We start from the raw sequence: 17731 nt of genomic DNA on the forward strand, positions 1-17731 counted from the left end.
GTCTCTGAGGAAGCTTTTCAAAGACTAAATTAGAGTGGGAGGGTGGCTGATGTTATTCCCACAGCCCATCTCTAGGCCTTTTTCCTCTGCTGTCATTAATTGGAAGTATAAGGCTGTATTCCAGGCAGTCGCACACATCCTTCATCTGAGATAAACCAGATCCCTGGAAAGAGAGAGAGCTCTGAAACCGAGCCCCTAAAAACACCAGGCTCCCCCCTCGGTGCCTCTATTCTCCGTAGCCCTCTCCTCGGAATGGGAACGCTTATTTGGTTCCTAGAAGGCCAACGCATGGAGCTCCTTATGTCTTCACGGCTCCTCCTCCTCCTCCTCTGCATTCTTCTTCCCTGAATCAACCGGAGCGCCCCCCCCCCCTCTCTCTCTCTCTCTCTCTCTCTCTCTCTCTCTCTCTCTCTCTCTCTCTCTCCTCTCGCCTAAAGAGGCCCCCGGACATCCTCTTATCAAAACTTGGGGCCCATCCCCAGGTACTGTACCCCCCCCCCCCCCCCCCCCCCAGGCCCCTGGCGTTAACAAAGGGAGAGATCAGGAGAGAGGGAGATAGGGAGAGAGACAATAATTGACTACAGTCAGCAGGAAGAGTTCACCCAACTTCCTGGGACCATATTTGTCACGTGTTTACAAAGTATATGTTTTTGTGTAGATTAAGGGCATGTTTATTTAGCTGGGGTTGCATGTGGTTGAGGTGTGTTTGTGGGTGCTTGTGAGAGGGTGAGTGGGGCATGTGTGTGTGGGAGGGCGTGTGTGTGTGCATGTGTGTGTGTGTGGGGGGTCAAAGTGTAAAAAACCGGAATTTACTGCCGCTGGTAGAACCTGTTTTGACTCCCAGAGAGAGAGAGCTTGTTTGTGTCGTCAGCAGAAAGAATGAATGTGAATAAGGATGGAAACTGGAACTAGAGACTGTTTATACAAGGCTGGTGGATCAGTAGAGAGACTATGTGGTGATACAGAGAGAGAGAGAGGGAGAGAGAGAGGCTGTTTATACAGGGCCTGGTGGATCGATAGAGAGACTATAGGGATAGAGAGAGAGAGGCTGGTTGTTTGGCCTCTCTCTGCAGACACGACCCAGCTGCCTAGAGATGAGGCCCACCTCAATAACGTTCACCAACTACCACACGCCTACAACTATAACACTACTACAACTATGACACAACCACAACTGTAACACAACTATAACTGTAACACAACTACAACTATAACGCAACTATAACTGTAACACACAAGCCCATAGCTCGCCCACTGACCCCCATTACAACAGGAGGTCTCCAGCTCTCGTCATCTCATCTCTCCACGTTCCACTGAACCGAACCCAGGGCCAGTAGCGACGTCATTAACGAGAGCTCTGATTGGTCCGCCTGGGGTTACCGTGGCAACCAGCCAGAAGGTCACAACACAGACGGCTCATCGGAAGTGAATACTGTCAGGTCGCATTAGATATGAAACATGAAATATTTATTCTCAGTCTGCCGCGAGGGCACATGCTGCCGAGTGTCAGGCGGAACGTGATTGGTCGGTTTCATGAATGGTCCTGAGCTCAGAGCACGTGATCGCTGCAGACCCCGGGCTGCTCCTCAGGTGTGGCCCTCCTCCGAGCATCTGGTGTTGAGTCTGCACGGTTCTCTCCTCACGTGTACAGTGGGCAGAAAGGGGGGGGGGGGGGGGTGTTTAGCTTAGCGGCTACTCCCCGTGGCTTCCATAAGGGATACTGTGGGGCTCCCCCCCCCCCCCCCCCCCCCCCCCCCCGGACCTGGGGGGAGACTTAGGGGAGGCCTTCTGAGGAACACATCTCTAAAGAGAGAGATTGTTAACGTGTTGTTTACTATTTTAAAATATACTATTGAAAATGTGTTTTATTGTCTAACCCAAGGAGGAAACAGAGACCGAGTTTCGATGCATTCTTAACGCACTGTTCATATTCAGTGAGGTTGGCCCGGTTGTCTGTCCCCGCCTTTGACGGTTTTGTGTTGACTCATTTGAAAAAGAAAGAGTTCATTCACCAGATCAGCGGCGCTGTTTGGTCTGATTCCGTTCTGGGAAGGAGCCAGCAGTAACTCCTGTCAGACAAGGTCGATCGTTTCATTCCGCTCGATGAGGAGGAGGAGGAGGAGGAGGAGGAGGTCCTTCAGGGTGGAGGGTGGGAGAAAACATCGGGATTCTCTGAACTTCAGCAGTTCGTGGATCTCCGGGGGGCGGGAGACGACCACGTGCATGGCCGGACCACCCGTCTGTTTGGAGTTTATGATCACGGTTAAAGTCCACGTTGGTAAGCCTTCATCAGTTGAGATACGGTTAACTGATAATAATAATAATAATAATAATAATAATAATAATAATAATAATAATAATAATAATAATGATAATAATAATAACATTAATCATAATATTTAATAACAATGACACATTTTGATTTTGGTATATCTAAGAACTACCAAAGCCCCCAAAAAAGACAATTATATTTAAAACAACAATAGAAAATTGTTGTTTTGAATATAATTGTTATACTTTTAAATATGAAAACAAAAAGCCTACAATCAACCGTAACCACATTGGCGCTCTTGGATGTTATTGCAACAGTCGCAGATCAGAGCCACATTCAAACGCGTCAATTAGAGGTCGCATCTCATCCAACTGGAAGATTTAATTAAGTATTAGAACACTTCACACCTGCCGCAATGGGCGCGAGGCCAAGTTCATCCCACACACACACATACACACACACACACACACATACGCACACACACACACACACACACACGCACACACACACACACACACACACACACACACACACACACACACACACACACACACACACACACACACAGGGGTCTTGTCTCCCAGTTTACACAAAGGATTAACCCACCCAGGGTCCAAAAACCCATCCTTGCAGGCCACGCCCTCTCAATTGTGACCGTTCTTCTCGGGAATCACACCACTATAGGCCCCGCCCCAACTATAAGCCCCGCCCCCCGCCGAACCACATTGAAATTGGCCGTGAGCTTGTTGCCAAACATTACAATCCAAGGAGCATCCCTACAGTCACCACCACAGTGAGACCTGAGAGCTGAACCCAACCAGTGTAGATACTAAAGGTAGAACGTAGATTTAAAGTTCATTGAGACAAGAAAACAGCCTACAGCCTGCCAGCGGACAAACACAGAATTATTATATTATATTATATTATTTTTAGAGATTTGTTGCACCTTCACTGAAGTGTAAACGAGGTGTGCATAATTGCGTCAGTTATGGGACGGATACAGTGCCTGTCACTGGTGCTCCTCGTATACTTTTACACTCAGACATGTAAGTACTTTTTACTTTTATTTTATGTCTCATATCGTTCAGGTGAATTATTTAATCATTGAGTGATTTTGTGTTTTGTGCTGTTATTGCTGTTTTAATCTAATACCATGTAAGCCTACTGTTTTGCCCTTGTGCATCTGCATTCTCGGTATTATTAAATTCATTTATATAAGAGCTTATCTTAAATGTGTTATTTTAAACGTCTCACTTTATATGGGGTTATTGCCCACTTTGACAGCACCGGATGCTGCGGATGGGGGAGGGGGCAATTATAGCCCCAATGTGGGTCAAACACGCTCCTTTCTCCCCCTCTGCTCTGCGGAAAGTAAACACGCACAATTAAATCTGAATTTATAGTGATCAATAATATTTTAATAACATCCAATATTTAGCCCTGCACTGACTGAAATCTCTTCTATAAACAGAATGGCATTCCTCTTTCTTTGATTTCAATCTCGCGGGCATCCTAAGGACTCGAAGCCGGTTTGCTTTTCATTTGTTGTGGTTCGAGTTTTACGGGGGAGCGCCAGCCAATGGGATGCGAGGAATGTGCCCCCCTCCCTTCTGACCCGTGTTTCGAGGAAACCCTGTCGAAGCGTCCTCCTCTGCGCGTCTTTGACGTATTCTGCGCGTAATATTTGTAATAACAGCGCACGTTGTAAAGGCGGCCGTTATTATTGCGTTATCGTAACGAATTATTGGAACCGGAATGGATTTGTTATGATAACATAAGAACAGGTGGATGCATTCCTCCACCTCCTCCTCCTCCTCCTCCTCCTCCTCCTCCTCCTTCTGAGGTTAACCACACCTCAAGACTGGTCTCGGCACGCTTTCTTCTGCAGATGACCTCACTGTTGATGGGTCCCCCCCCCCCCCCCCCCCCCACTCACAGACACATACCCTCTCAGTTCTGCGTCCAAACGCCTCCTCCTGTTTATCTTAAACCACATTCCTCAATCCCTCCGTCCCCTGAGTCGCTTCAAGATGTGAGCTGGTTGGTTCGGTCAGAGGCGTGTTGGGACCAGTGCCCATCCCACCACACACACACACACACACACACACACACACACACACACACACACACACACGCGCTCAGGAACGCAGCGCGGTCGTAGAAGTATTTGACACTTGACACTAGAGGAGTAGAGAGGATCAAAACAAGTGAAAGAGCTCAATGTCTGTGAGATCAGAGTTCTGATGGAAGAATTTATGATTCATGAGGAAATATCGAATCGGTCTCCTGTCACCTTGTCTTCTGAGGAAATGATCGCAGATCGATTAACCCCTCTCTCTCTCTCTCTCTCTCTCTCTCTCTCAATTTGATTGAAGTCAATTAAAAATAATTGTATTGGCTTGTAAAGTTAACATGTACATGTACATTCAAAAAGCTGTTCTCAGTAGCCACCAGTAGCCTCCCACACCTCTCTGCTGGTTCCGATGGTCAATCAATAACTTATCATCCTCTTGCTGTTCGTCCGCTGTTCGGCTTAGCCCGTAGAGTCAACACACTGTGTTTGTGTGTGCGTGTGTATGTTTGTGTGTCTTTGTGTGTGTGTGTGTTTATGTGTACGTGTGTTTGTGTATGTATCTTTGTGTTTGTATGTGAATGTGTGTTCTGTGTCCATGTGTGTGTGTGTAACTTTGGGTTGTTTAGCTTTCGGTGTTTATTATTTTTACAACATCCTTGATGTGCATTCCTGGGTTAGATGAGATTAAGCCTAGGCTACTATTTATAGATAATATCATAACAGAAATGTGGGTTTCACAGCAGATTTACTGGACAAAATAATAACAATTAAAAAGGGATTTTGAAGATGAATATGAAAGCATCTACAAGCAATCAAACAAGGAAAGCAAACTCTGACTCTTAGAGGAACCACACACACACACACACACACACACACACACGTGGCAAACACACAAACATGTGACACACACATGTGCTGCAGACATGCACCATCTATTATCAGGACTTCCTGACCCCTGACCTCTCACCAGTCAGTCACGGTCACGGTCGGACGGGTCCTCTCGACCAATGGGCTCGCCTCCCCTCCCCCCTCCCCCCTCCCTCCCTCCCCCAGGAGCTGTCAGGAGCATGTGTGTGTGTCTTGGGTTCCGCCCCGGTCCTCAGGGGCCCCGCTATGGCTCTCTGTCTGGGGTGGGGTTATGGAGGGGGGGTGAGGGAGGGACTAGGGGGGAGGTTGGGTGAGGGAGGGAGGGAGGGGTGGGGTGGGGCATTCATATTGGTCCATCCAGTTGGGTGGGTCTTTGCATTAGAGAGCATAAGAAAGAGTTTTGGGGGTGTGTGGGGTGGGGTGTGTGTGTGTGTGTGTGTGTGTGTGTGTGTGTGTGTGTGTGTGTGTGTGTGTGTGGGGGTGTAGGTTGTTGGGTGGGTGGGTGGGGGGTGTAAGGGTTGTTCAGGGGGGGGCTCTCAGTGAAGGTTAGGCTCTTTGTTCCACCGACGATGGGCGTGTCCTGAAGGGTCGAGGGTCGTTGTTTTTCTGATCCCTGAGAACGATAAGGGAGTGAACGGCTGTGGCACGGCTGTCATGTGTGCTCATGTGTTCATGCGCCCGCGTGTTCACGTGTTCATGCTTTCATGTCTTCATGTATCCATGTGTTGATGCGTTCATGTGTTCATGCGTTAACGTCTTCATGCCTTCATGCGTTTGTGTGTCAAGGTGCGCTGGCGCCGTGCAGCTCCTCCCAGTTCCAGTGTGGCACCGGGGTGTGCATCACGTCCCGCTGGGTGTGTGACGGCGCCAACGACTGCGGCGACGGCAGCGACGAGCTCATGGGAACCTGCAGTGAGTACCGGGCCACGCCCACGTCCAGCCCGTCGCTGCGACTCACACAGTGAAGCACCATGGGAACGAGAGCCGCTCCGCAGACACCACAACAAACATCGGACTAAGAGAAATACGATAAAGTTCAATTCTACATTTAGCAGACGCGGAACAGATCATACACACTTACAAACCGACGGCAAAGTCAGCCACGTAGGCGACAGCCAACTCGTCAGGAGCAGTCAGGGTGAGGCTGGGTGCGGCACATCTCGACAATCGCTAGGAGGAGCCGGGGATCAAACTTAGAACCTTCCGGTTACAAGTCAACCTGCTCTACCCCCTGAGCTAAGCTGATTTCTCAACCGTCTCTCCTCTCTCCTCCCTCCTCCTTCCTCTCTCCTCCCTCCTCCTTCCTCTCTCCTCTCTGCTCCCTCCCCTCTCCTCTCTCCTCCCTCCTCTCTCCTCCCTCCTCCTTCCTCTCTCCTCTCTCCTCCTCCCTCTCTCCTCTCTCCTCTCTCCTCCCTCCCCTCTCCTCTCTCCTCTCTCCTCTCTCCTCCCTCCTCCTTCCTCTCTCCTCTCTCCTCCCTCCTCCTTCCTCTCTCCTCTCTCCTCTCTCCTCTCTCCTCCCTCCTCCCTCCCCTCTCCTCTCTCCTCTCTCCTCCTCCAGTGTCGCGGACCTGCGCCCCCTCAGAGTTCAGCTGTGGCGGTCGTGCCGTCGAGTGCGTCCCCAAGTCCTGGCACTGCGACGGCAAGGCGGACTGCGAGAATGCCGCGGACGAGGAGGGCTGTGGTGAGACGCTGTTTATTTCTTGGCCCCGAACGCGACGACCATCTTGGCCCTGAACACAGCGGCCATCTTGGCCCCGAACGCTAGCTGGATGGGGGAACTGGATAAAGGATTCTGCGTTCAGTCCCCCTGTCCAGCCAGAACCAAGATGGAGCAAAAGATGGTTGATAGTTGAATAATAAGAGAGCACATAGTTAGAATATAATCTCCAAACTTTTTTTGGCTGCGTATAGACCATCTCTGGTAGTGATGGTTAAGGAAGTTATAATACTTCAAAAAAAACCTCTCTCTCTACTATATAATCCTCTCTGTACTACTTCATCTCTCTTCTCCACTATATAAACTAACCGCCCCCCCCCCCCCCCCCCCCCCAGCGGTGCAGAGCTGCTCCGCCGGCGAGTTCCGCTGCGCCAGCGGGCAGTGCGTGTCCGACAGCTTCGTGTGCGACCACGACGCCGACTGCGACGACGGCAGCGACGAGGCCGCCTGCCCCCCTCCCACCTGCAGCCCCTCCTCCTTCCGCTGCAACAGCAGCGCCTGCGTGCCGCGCCTCTGGGCCTGCGACGGCGACGCCGACTGCTCCGACGGCTCCGACGAGTGGGGGTGCACGGCCCCGGCGACGGGGGGCGGCCGCGCGGCCTGTGCCTTCCTGGAGTACCGCTGCGGCGACGGAGAGTGCATCCACCAGAGCTGGAGGTGTGACGGGGGCGCCGACTGCAGGGACCGCTCGGACGAGGCCGACTGCAGTGAGTGACCCAATCTTTAGGGGGACCTCCTCTCTTAGGGTGACCTCCTCTTTAGGGTGACCTCCTCTCTTAGGGTGACCTCCTCTCTTAGGGTGACCTCCTCTTTTAGGGTGACCTCCTCTCTTAGGGTGACCTCCTCTCTTAGGGTGACCTCCTCTCTTAGGGTGACCTCCTCTCTTAGGGTGCCCTCCTCTTTAGGGTGACCTCCTCTCTTAGGGTGACCTCCTCTTTAGGGTGTCCTCCTCTCTTAGGGTGACCTCCTCTCTTAGGGTGACCTCCTCTCTTAGGGTGACCTCCTCTTTAGGGTGACCTCCTCTCTTAGGGTGACCTCCTCTTTAGGGTGACCTCCTCTTTAGGGTGACCTCCTCTCTTATGGTGACCTCCTCTTTAGGGTGACCTCCTCTTTAGGGTGACCTCCTCTTTTAGGGTGACCTCCTCTCTTAGGGTGACCTCCTCTTTAGGGTGACCTCCTCTTTAGGGTGACCTCCTCTTTAGGGTGACCTCCTCTCTTATGGTGACCTCCTCTTTAGGGTGACCTCCTCTTTAGGGTGACCTCCTCTTTAGGGTGACCTCCTCTTTAGGGTGACCTCCTCTTTTAGGGTGACCTCCTCTTTTAGGGTGACCTCCTCTTTTTGGGGTCATCCCGCCCCTTACGACCCTAACAATACACCGATACCTTGTGCGTTGTGTTCTGGATGTGGTGCTCTGTGACTGACGTCCCCCCCCCCCCCCCCTGCGGACAGCTCACACCACCTGCCGCCCGGACCAGTTTGAGTGCGGCGACGGCTCCTGTATCCATGGCAGCCAGCAGTGCAACCAGCAATACGACTGCAGGGACATGAGCGACGAGATTGGCTGCGTCAACGGTACAGACACCGCCCTCACATCCTTCCTCCCTCCCTCCCTCCCTCCCTCCCTCCCTCCCTCCCTCCCTCTCTCCCTCCCTCCCTCCCTCTCTCCCTCCCTCCCTCCCTCCCTCCCTCCCTCCTTCCCTCCCTTCCTCCCTCCTTCTCTCCCTCCCTCCCTCCCTCCCTCTCTCCCTCCATCCCTCGCTCCCTCCCTCCCAAACCACAGTTTTCAGCCTCCTCTGATGAAGTGTTTGATGCTGAGGGCCGGTCTCTGTCTCCCCCCCAGCCTCCCGCTGTGAAGCCCCCTCCCACTTCAAGTGTCGCAGTGGCGAGTGCATCAACATGGAGCGCACCTGTGACAGCCACAACGACTGCCGGGATTGGTCGGACGAGCCCGTGAGGGAATGCGGTGAGTTTGAGTCGGCGGTCCTCCTCTGACGAGGGAGCAGAGCGAGAGAGGGAGGGAGGGAGGGAGGGGGAGAAGGCGGGAAGGAGGGAGGGAGGGAGGAAGGGAGGGAGGGAGGGGGGGAAGGTTGGAAGGGAGGGTGGGAGGGAGGGAACGAGGGAGGGATCGAGAGAGAAAAGGGAGGGAGGGTTGGGAGGGAGAGAAAGGAGGTAAACGATAGATCAACGTGTGACGCTGTGTTCCGCCCCCAGGTACCAACGAGTGTCAGTACAACAACGGCGGCTGCAGCCACACCTGTCAGGACCTGCGGGTCGGCCATGCCTGCCTCTGCCCCGCCGGCTACAGGCTGCTGGACGCCAGGCGCTGCGGAGGTACGGCCCAACACACGCTGGTGCATCTACACGGCGACAGACACGGGCAGCGGTGTCCTGGCCACACTCGTGTTGCAGACCTTCACATGTCTAGAACACTTTCATGCGTTGTCCCAGACTACACTATACAACACGAGACTGGGGATTTCAAATTCACCCACTCGGGGGGGGGGAATTTTAAATCCAACCCCCCCCCCCCCGCGCCCCCTCCCACCTAACCCTCACTTCACCTCACCTCATCCCCTTTTTTGCGGCTTTCTTAGTAGAGAAGCAAAGTTTATTTTTGTTCTTAATTCCTAAATTTAAAAATTTAAAATTCCTAATTTTAAATATCAAATCCTCAACATTTGCAATTTTCTGAGAGTACTTTGCTGCAGTATTTACTGGGTTATTTCATACTAATGGAGCATTGGGTGATAGTACCTTTCCCCCACTGGCAGCCATGATGAAGTTGTTTGGCCGTGCGTGTCCACTGTGTCTCTGCGGTCCAGCCTCACAGTGTTCCTGTGATCTATCCCTGTAGATATAGACGAGTGCGCGGACCCAGACGCCTGCAGCCAGATCTGCGTCAACCAGATCGGCGGCTACAAGTGTGACTGCGGGGAGGGCTACCAGGTGGAGCCTAGCACCAAGGCGTGCAAAGCCATCGGTAAACACTGCACACAGAGATCATCACGTGTGTGCACACACATCATCATCTAACGGGTCACCAAATACGTTGCTCTCAAAAGTGTGATAGTTCGCTATTGGTGAGTTGTTAAGAATATACATTACGATGAGATTAACTATATTAAGGAAAGTATCTCAGGAAAGTCTCAGCTAATTGAAGATGACGCTAAATGGCCTAGGTGCTAGCTGCTAACTAGGCTAGGTGATAACTGGGCTAGGTGCTACCTGTGATAGCTGCTAACCGTGCTAGCCGTTAATTGTGCTAGCTGCTAACTGGGCTAGGCGCTAAATGGGTTAGGTGCTACCTGTGTTAGCTGCTAACTGGGCTAGGCGCTAACTGTGCTAGGTGCTAACAATGCTAGGTGCTAACCATGCTTCTTGCTAACCTCCTGTCCTGTGGCTCATCAGGCACCGTGGCCTACCTGCTGTTCACCAACCGCCACGAGGTCCGCAGGATGACCCTGGACAAGAGCGAGTACACACGGGTCGTCCCCCGGCTGAAGAACGCCGTCACCCTGGACCTCCACATCGCCTCCAACCGCGTCTTCTGGTCCGACATCTCCGAGAAGACCATCTACAGGTCAGCCAGCGCTACGACATGTTAGAGATCAGGAGCTGCTAGTTAGCCAAAGCTATGACGTGTAACACATCAGAAGCTAGTAGTTAGATCACATCAGATCAGATTCAAATGTATTGTCATTGTGCAGGGTACAAGTACAGTCAGCAAAATGTAGTTGGAGATTTAAACAGATGTGCAAAAGAGCAAGTAACGCGCAGTTCGAACATTAATTGCAATATAGTGTAATATAAGTTAAGTATGGTATAAATAATAGGGTGGGATAGTGCATAATGTACAGTCTAGTAGTTAGCCGGCACTACATCGTGTAACAGATCAGAAGCTAGTAACCAGCCCATCCTCGGAGTTGTGACCCCCGATGGAGTCTTCTGGTACCAGGAGTCGCTGACCTTTTTGGAGCCCAGTCCCAGTGAGAACTCACCTGTGGTTGTTGTTTCTTCTCCCAGCGCTCCCATGGACGCGGCCGCAGATGCCACGCAGCACCACGTCGTCATCGGCACCGGCATCGGCGCCCCCGAGGGCATCGCCGTGGACTGGGTCCACGGCAACCTGTACTGGACAGACGGCATCCACAGCACCATCTCCGTGGCAACCGTCGACGGCAGCCGCCGCAAAACCCTGTTGCGCCAGGGCCTGTCCCGGCCGCGCGCCATCGTGGTCGACCCCGTCCACAAGTAAGACCCGGACCCCAGACCCTGTATCCCTCCCTCCCTCTCTCTCTCTCTCTCCCTTCCTCCGTCCCTCCCCCCCCTCTCTCCCTCCCTCCCTCCCTCCCTCCCCCCCCCCTCTCTCTCTCCCTCCCGCCCTCGCTCGCTTCCTCTCCCTCCCTCCCTCCCTTCCTCCCTCTCTGTCTCTCCCTCCCTCTCTCCCTCCCTTAACATCCTGTCGTTGTGTTCCAGCTTCCTGTACTGGACGGACTGGGGCACACCGGCGAAAATCGAGAAGGCTGGACTGAACGGAGGAGACCGCATCGCGTTGGTCACGGACAACATCATCTGGCCAAACGGCATCACCCTGGGTAGGCAAACAGTCTACGTGGGTTCAATGCCCAGCAAGGCACCATCACTGTCAGGGTTAGGGGTTCAATGCCTGGTCTTGCTCAACTGGTAGAGCAAGTTAACATCACTGTCGGGGTTAGGGGTTCAATGCCCGGTCTTGCTCAACTGGTACAGCAAGGCACTACCTGCCAAGGCTGCCAAGGTTCCCTGCCGAGGCTGCAGGCCAACGGCAAAGGTCATTCCGGTCTTACCTGTTGTCTCTCTCCCCCACTGACTCTCCCTCCTCCCCCCTCTCCCCCAGACCTGCTGAACCAGCGCCTCTACTGGGTGGACTCCAAGCTGCACACCCTGTCCAGTGTGGACGTCAATGGCGGGGGCCGGCGCACTGTGCTGGTGGACCAGCAGCGGCTGGCTCACCCGCTTGGTGTCACCGTGTTCGAGGTGAGGCACCACCTTTACATTTACATCAGGGCATTTAGCCAAGGCAAGGCAACTATATTTCTAAAGCACTTTTCATACACAAGGCAGACTCAAAAGGCTTCACATAAAAAAATGTCTTACAACATTATGAAATAGTAAAATTAATTAGACAGGATTTTATTTGATTAGCTCGGGATGCCACCACTAAACAGTACTGCTCTAACTGCCCCTCTTATCGCTGTAGACATCTGTCTCAGCCGTTGAGTAATGGAAGGGCAAGAGCTGGTGGATTGAAGAAGTGGAACTAAGTGGACGTTTTTGTGCTTTCGTCTCCTAGGACCGAGTTTTCTGGACGGACGTGAGCAACAACGCCATCTTCAGCGTCAACCGGTTGACAGGAAGTGATGTCAGAGCGGTGGCGGAGCACCTGTCCTCGCCCGAGGACATCGTGATGTACCACAACCTCCGGCAGCCCGCAGGTACGACGCCCTGAAGGCCTTTAAACCGTTTATTAAACAAGTGGATGACTTAAGTACATATGGTCATACACTTCTTAAATAGATCAGCTTGACTTGATTAGGCTTTTAGTACAGATGGTCAAACACTTGTTAAATAAGTTTAAAAGGCTTATAGGGCTTTTAAGCTGTTTATTTAACAAGTGTGTACTAACATATGAACTAAAAGTCTAATCAGGCTGTTAAGTCAAGCTGAACCTTACCATCATGCATCTGGGTGGACTTCACCCCACTTGTGATGTCACTAATGGGTGGATTTTGAAATGGCTTGTAATGGCTGATCAACAACACACCTGGAGGTGAAATAGGGGCACTTTAATGTTCCATTCAGTACAGTCTGTCAAAGCAACCCATTCCCTCAATGCCGCAAAAACAAGCATAGCACCCAGTCGTTTTCTGGGCCATGAGTGGATGAGCAGGCCTCAGTCAATTCAGTCCTGAGTACTAATCTGAACCCCCTCCAGGCAGGGACTGGTGTGGCATGGCCAACGGCGGCTGTGAGTTCCTGTGTCTGGCCGCCCCCCAGGTGGGCCCCCATCCCCCCAAGTACACCTGCGCCTGCCCCGATAACATGGCCCTGGCCCGGGACATGAGGCGCTGTGTGCCAGGTACGTCCAGCTACGGCTAAGCATACGGTTTAATAGAAGAGGGATACCCTGGTAAGATAAGATAAGGTCAGGGAGGGTAGGGAAAAGTTTAGATAAGGCAAAGTAAGTTTTGGTAAGGTTAACTATGCTAAAGTGAGCTAAAGGTAGGCTAAAATAAGCTAAGTTAAACAAAGCTAAGGTAAGATAGGCTAAGGCAAGCTCCTGTGTGCTCAGACAAGCTAGGCTAGGGTAAGATTAAATAAGATAAGACTTTTTTGGGGTGACGTGATTGGGGTGCTCACAGCAGCAGAATTAACTCACAGTAAAATATATTTTCAAATTCAAATATACAAATATCCTCCATGTTTTCTGATGGTACTTGAACCCCAACAGCCTCTCCGACGCCCGCCGCCCCCGTCCCACCTCAGCCCCTGGTGACCCGCGAAGCCTTGACCCCCATTCCCCACCGACCGGTCCAAACCACCGCCAGGACCCTGGCACCCCTCACTGCCAGACCCCCTACCCGGCCGGTCGCCACCGACAGAGCCCCCACCAGGCCAGCCGTCGTCCCCAGACCCACCACCCGGCCAGCCCTCATCTTCAGCACCGGGGCGGCCAGGGCAGACCGGGGCACCCCCAAACCAGTGGTCCCGCACACCGCGGGCCCCACCCCCCAGGGGGAGGAGCCCGTGAACCCCCTCCCGGACTCCCTTCAGAAGCTGGAGGAGAAGGGACCTGAGACAGCTCCGTCCAGCCACACAGCGATCTACATCGCCCTGCCGCTCGGTGAGTCCGCGACAGACCCACCGCTGCTACCTGGGTCCACCTGAATCTAGCTGGATCTAACTGGATCTAGCTGGATTGATCTGAATCTAGCTGGATCTAGCTGGATCTAGCTGGATTGATCTGAATCTAGCTGCATCTAGCTGGATCTAGCTGGATTGATCTGAATCTAGCTGGATCTCGCTGGCTAGACCGCCAACATTAGATACATACGCCTCCTCCACAGATTCACAACCGTCCCCGGTCAATCTGGTTCCTCCTATTGGCAGACGTATTATTACTTCCATATTCATAGATAATATTGAACTACATGTTGCAGAGACTACTGGTATCATATTATATTATTTTTTTTACATGGGAATTAACTACTTAATGATCAGCCCCAAGGACAAATGAGGACAAGTATTTGGCAACCCTTCTGTCAGTGGCCGAATGCCTGTAAAGACAAGGCCACACCCCTGTAGAGATAAGGCCGCACTCCTGTAGACATAAGGCCACGCCCTGAAAGCTACCGCCGCTAACTGTCTTGTCCGTCCCTCTCGTTTCCCATGTTGTTCTTCGTGGCTGCAGCGGTCGTCATGGTGGCGGCCTTCGTCTGCTTCCTGTTGTGGAGGAACTTCCGCCTGAAGAACACCAACACCATCCACTTCGACAACCCGGTGTACCAGAAGACCACGGAGGACCAGCTCCATATCTACCGCAGCCAGAGCCCGGACGGCTACTCCTACCCCCCGGTGAGCCCCCAGTCCAAGGGCCGTCTCGATTAGAACACCCCGGAAGATTATTGATATTTATATATTTTCTGACTGAAGATTGCTAACCCTGGACGAATGTGGTCAATGGTACAGCTTTTCTGGGATTTTTTTCCTGGTCAGATAATTCTAGTACTAATTGGTCTTCATTTACGTTGAGCCTAGTCTAACTCCAGTTATACGTTTACGTTGAACCTAGTCTAACTCAAGTTCTTCATTTAGGTTGAACCTAGTCTAACCCCAGTTCTACGTTTACGTTGAGCCCAGTCTAACTCCAGTTCTACGTTTACGTTGAGCCCAATCTAACTCCAGTTTTACGTTTACGTTGAGCCCAATCTAACTCCAGTTCTACGTTTATGTTTTGCGTAGTCTAACTCCAGTTCCACGTTTACGTTGAGCCGAGTCTAACTCCAGTTCTGTTTCCTCTGCTACCAGAAGCAGATTGTGAGTCTGGACGAGGAGGCGGACAACCCGGCATTCTCCGAGAACTAGACGGATCCCAAGCTAGCATAACAAGCTAGCATACCAAGCTAGCCCAGGAAGTCCTTTATTCTTGACCACAGCGACCGTGGGAGGAGAGAGCCAGCCCACAGAAACTTCCACATTACCTAAAGCTCTTTTCCACGACTCAGCTGAAGAAGATGAAGATGAAGTTACATGTCCGATGTACAGACGATTTCAGTCCACGGTACCGCAGGGGACCAGAGACTTGTCCCAGAAGATATCAGATGAGTCTGCGTGTCTCCGGTCTGCCCCTCCAACTCCACCTCCACCTCGTCATAGACTCAACAGAACTCACCTACTTCCCTTTACACAGAATTCCGAAATCAACGAATTGTAAATATTTCAATCAATCGCTTTGGTCAGTCTGGTGAGAAATGTGCAAATATGCAGCCGTCTCTGGAGCAGAGGGTATGGTGTGATGTCGAACCTCTTATCAGTGTCCTGCCCCGTGCCAACATGACCACAGTTACCTCAGCCGAACCCTAGGAGAGATCATTATTTAGTTAATATGGGTGGAATGTTTGACTTAAGCTTGGTAAACACATCTCCATCAGCAACTCCGCAGAGGTCCAGGACGCAGGGTCACATGTTTACTTGACGTGTATCAGAGGAACCGAAAGCTCTGGGATGTCTGCACACCAAGGCCTGCGACCAGATAGTCACTGAAACACGACAACTGGCACGTCTTTGTGCTGACAGAGTCGAAGTATTCACCTCTTTTCATTGTGCTGCACCTCTCTGTACCGTCACCGGGCTGGCCCCCAGCAGTGGCTGTCGACACACTTTACTCTATTGACTCTTCACCGGTGCCGTTTCAGACACTGGTTCAGTAGTGGGTAAGCCATGGTGGGGTTTAAATTGAATTTCGACCGCACCCCTCAAACCTCAAAGTTCGAAGTTCGAAATTCGAAGTTTGAGGTTCACGATCCCCTTCATGCAATATATCCCAGCATGCATCCCCATCAACGAGCAAAGCGGCCACTGCCGTGAGGTTAGCGAGGGTTAAGGCCGGTCGACGTAGGGGTTTTTACGCATTTCCAAGTGGCCTCTCCAGCGTTTTGATGAGTGGGATCTGAGAGTTGATCATTTAGATTGTCCTCTCTTTTGTGACGGGAAAGTTTGTGTTTTGCTTGGTCAAAGCTTTATGTCGGGGACACCTTTGTGCCTTGTAAGCTAAATATTTTGTGGAAAGCAGAGGGGTTTGAGGGAAATGTAGGTGTTTACTTCAACGGTGTTACACATAGTATATCCAGGTGAAGTCAGAAGTTGGTTAAAGGCACAACCATTGCCATGATGTTTACGACGTTTTTAGCGTTTTTTACGTTGCTTCTAAACAGAGCTCTGATTATGTTGACTAATTGTCTATCTATGTCCTTTAACTGACTGTGTTGATCAAGGGTTTGTAAATACAATGTTCATAAATGTAAATACTTGACATTTGGTCATGATGCCTTGACTGTTTTGTTGCATACTTTTGAAACTTTTTCTGTAAATAAATTAATATTTGTATTTATTTTGAAAATGTTTGCCCTGAATGTTCATATGTGCCTCACCCTTTTAACAATCAATTTGTTTATACTGTCCACCATTGTGTAATCCACTACGAGCTCTTGTGTTAGCTCTTGCGTTAGACGTCGAATTCTGATCACAATGTTCTCACACAATGTTGTTTGCCTCAACTTGTAATCAATCTCAGAGGGGGATGTTGAAACGCAGTGGTGATCAATCTTATTTAAACCTCTGGTCACAGAGTGTTTTGTGTTGTGGGTTTTGAAGGAACAACAAGTCTGTAAATTACACAGTTGTACGCAAACTCTGATTCAAGGCCATGTTTGAATAAATGTTTTTGAAATCGGTAAACTCTAGAGTTCTTAAATTTTTCTGTCTGTGTTCAGGGATCATTTAATGTAAGTGGGAGCAAATTGTAGCGTAGAAAATGAGAGCATACTTGAATGATAACCCAATAGACCCATGGATCTGGGTTATGTCAGGACAGTGGTTCATTCCTTCATGTCTGCCATATATCTCTTAAGCCACACAGACCTCCCGTTACGCCCCCTCTACGAAGAACAAATGAGTGCAACAGAAATGTTTTCCAAGTTTGAATACAGCAACAGCTGCCAGACTGCTGTTGTATAGAAAGCTCAATGAATCAGAACCGTTTCCTCGAAAGACCCCCCAAAAGACGTGAATTACAGGAAAAAAGACCATAACAAGCCGAACTCCAAACCCCACCCCCCTTGGGATTCGCCTTCAATGGGTTGTTTTTGGGGCTCGTGCTCCAGAGCGGAGCACGGTCCCCCTCCGTAGACATCACTAGGGGACTGTGTGTGTGTGTGTGTGCGTGTGTGTGTGTGTGTGTGTGTTTGTGTGTTTGTGTGCGTGTGTGTGTGTGTGTGTGTGTGTGTGTGTGTGTGTGTGTGTGTGTGTGTGTGTGTGTATGTGTGTGTGTGTGTGTGTGTGTGTGTTTGTATGTGTGTGTTTGTGTGTGTGTGTGTGTGTGTGTGTATGTGTGTATTTGTGTGTGTGTGGGGGGTGGGTCTGGATGCAGTCAGTTTGACTGGGATAGCGTGTGTGCGTCGGTTACTAACAAGAAGAAAAAAGGTTTTCACGCCACAAATTGAGCAGACACTTTTATCCAAAGCAACTTATAATAAGTACATT

At 51.1% G+C, this 17731-nt stretch overlaps 1 protein-coding gene across 1 annotated transcript; it reads left to right on the forward strand.

Annotated features, from left to right (window-relative positions):
* Nucleotides 1–3045: 3045 nt before the first annotated feature.
* On the forward strand, nt 3046–16917 carry ldlra (low density lipoprotein receptor a). The gene is made up of 17 exons (XM_079746895.1): nt 3046–3318; nt 6000–6125; nt 6772–6894; nt 7266–7637; nt 8381–8503; nt 8772–8894; nt 9143–9262; nt 9786–9911; nt 10340–10511; nt 10955–11182; nt 11408–11526; nt 11808–11947; nt 12264–12405; nt 12906–13049; nt 13422–13814; nt 14382–14545; nt 14999–16917. Exons 1-17 carry the CDS (start codon nt 3261–3263, stop codon nt 15053–15055), a joined length of 2730 nt encoding a protein of 909 aa, XP_079603021.1. The 5' UTR covers nt 3046–3260; the 3' UTR covers nt 15056–16917.
* Nucleotides 16918–17731: the final 814 nt, after the last annotated feature.

The sequence above is a fragment of the Pollachius pollachius genome (assembly GCF_949987615.1).
Source record: "Pollachius pollachius genome assembly, chromosome: 11".
NCBI lineage: Eukaryota > Metazoa > Chordata > Actinopteri > Gadiformes > Gadidae > Pollachius > Pollachius pollachius.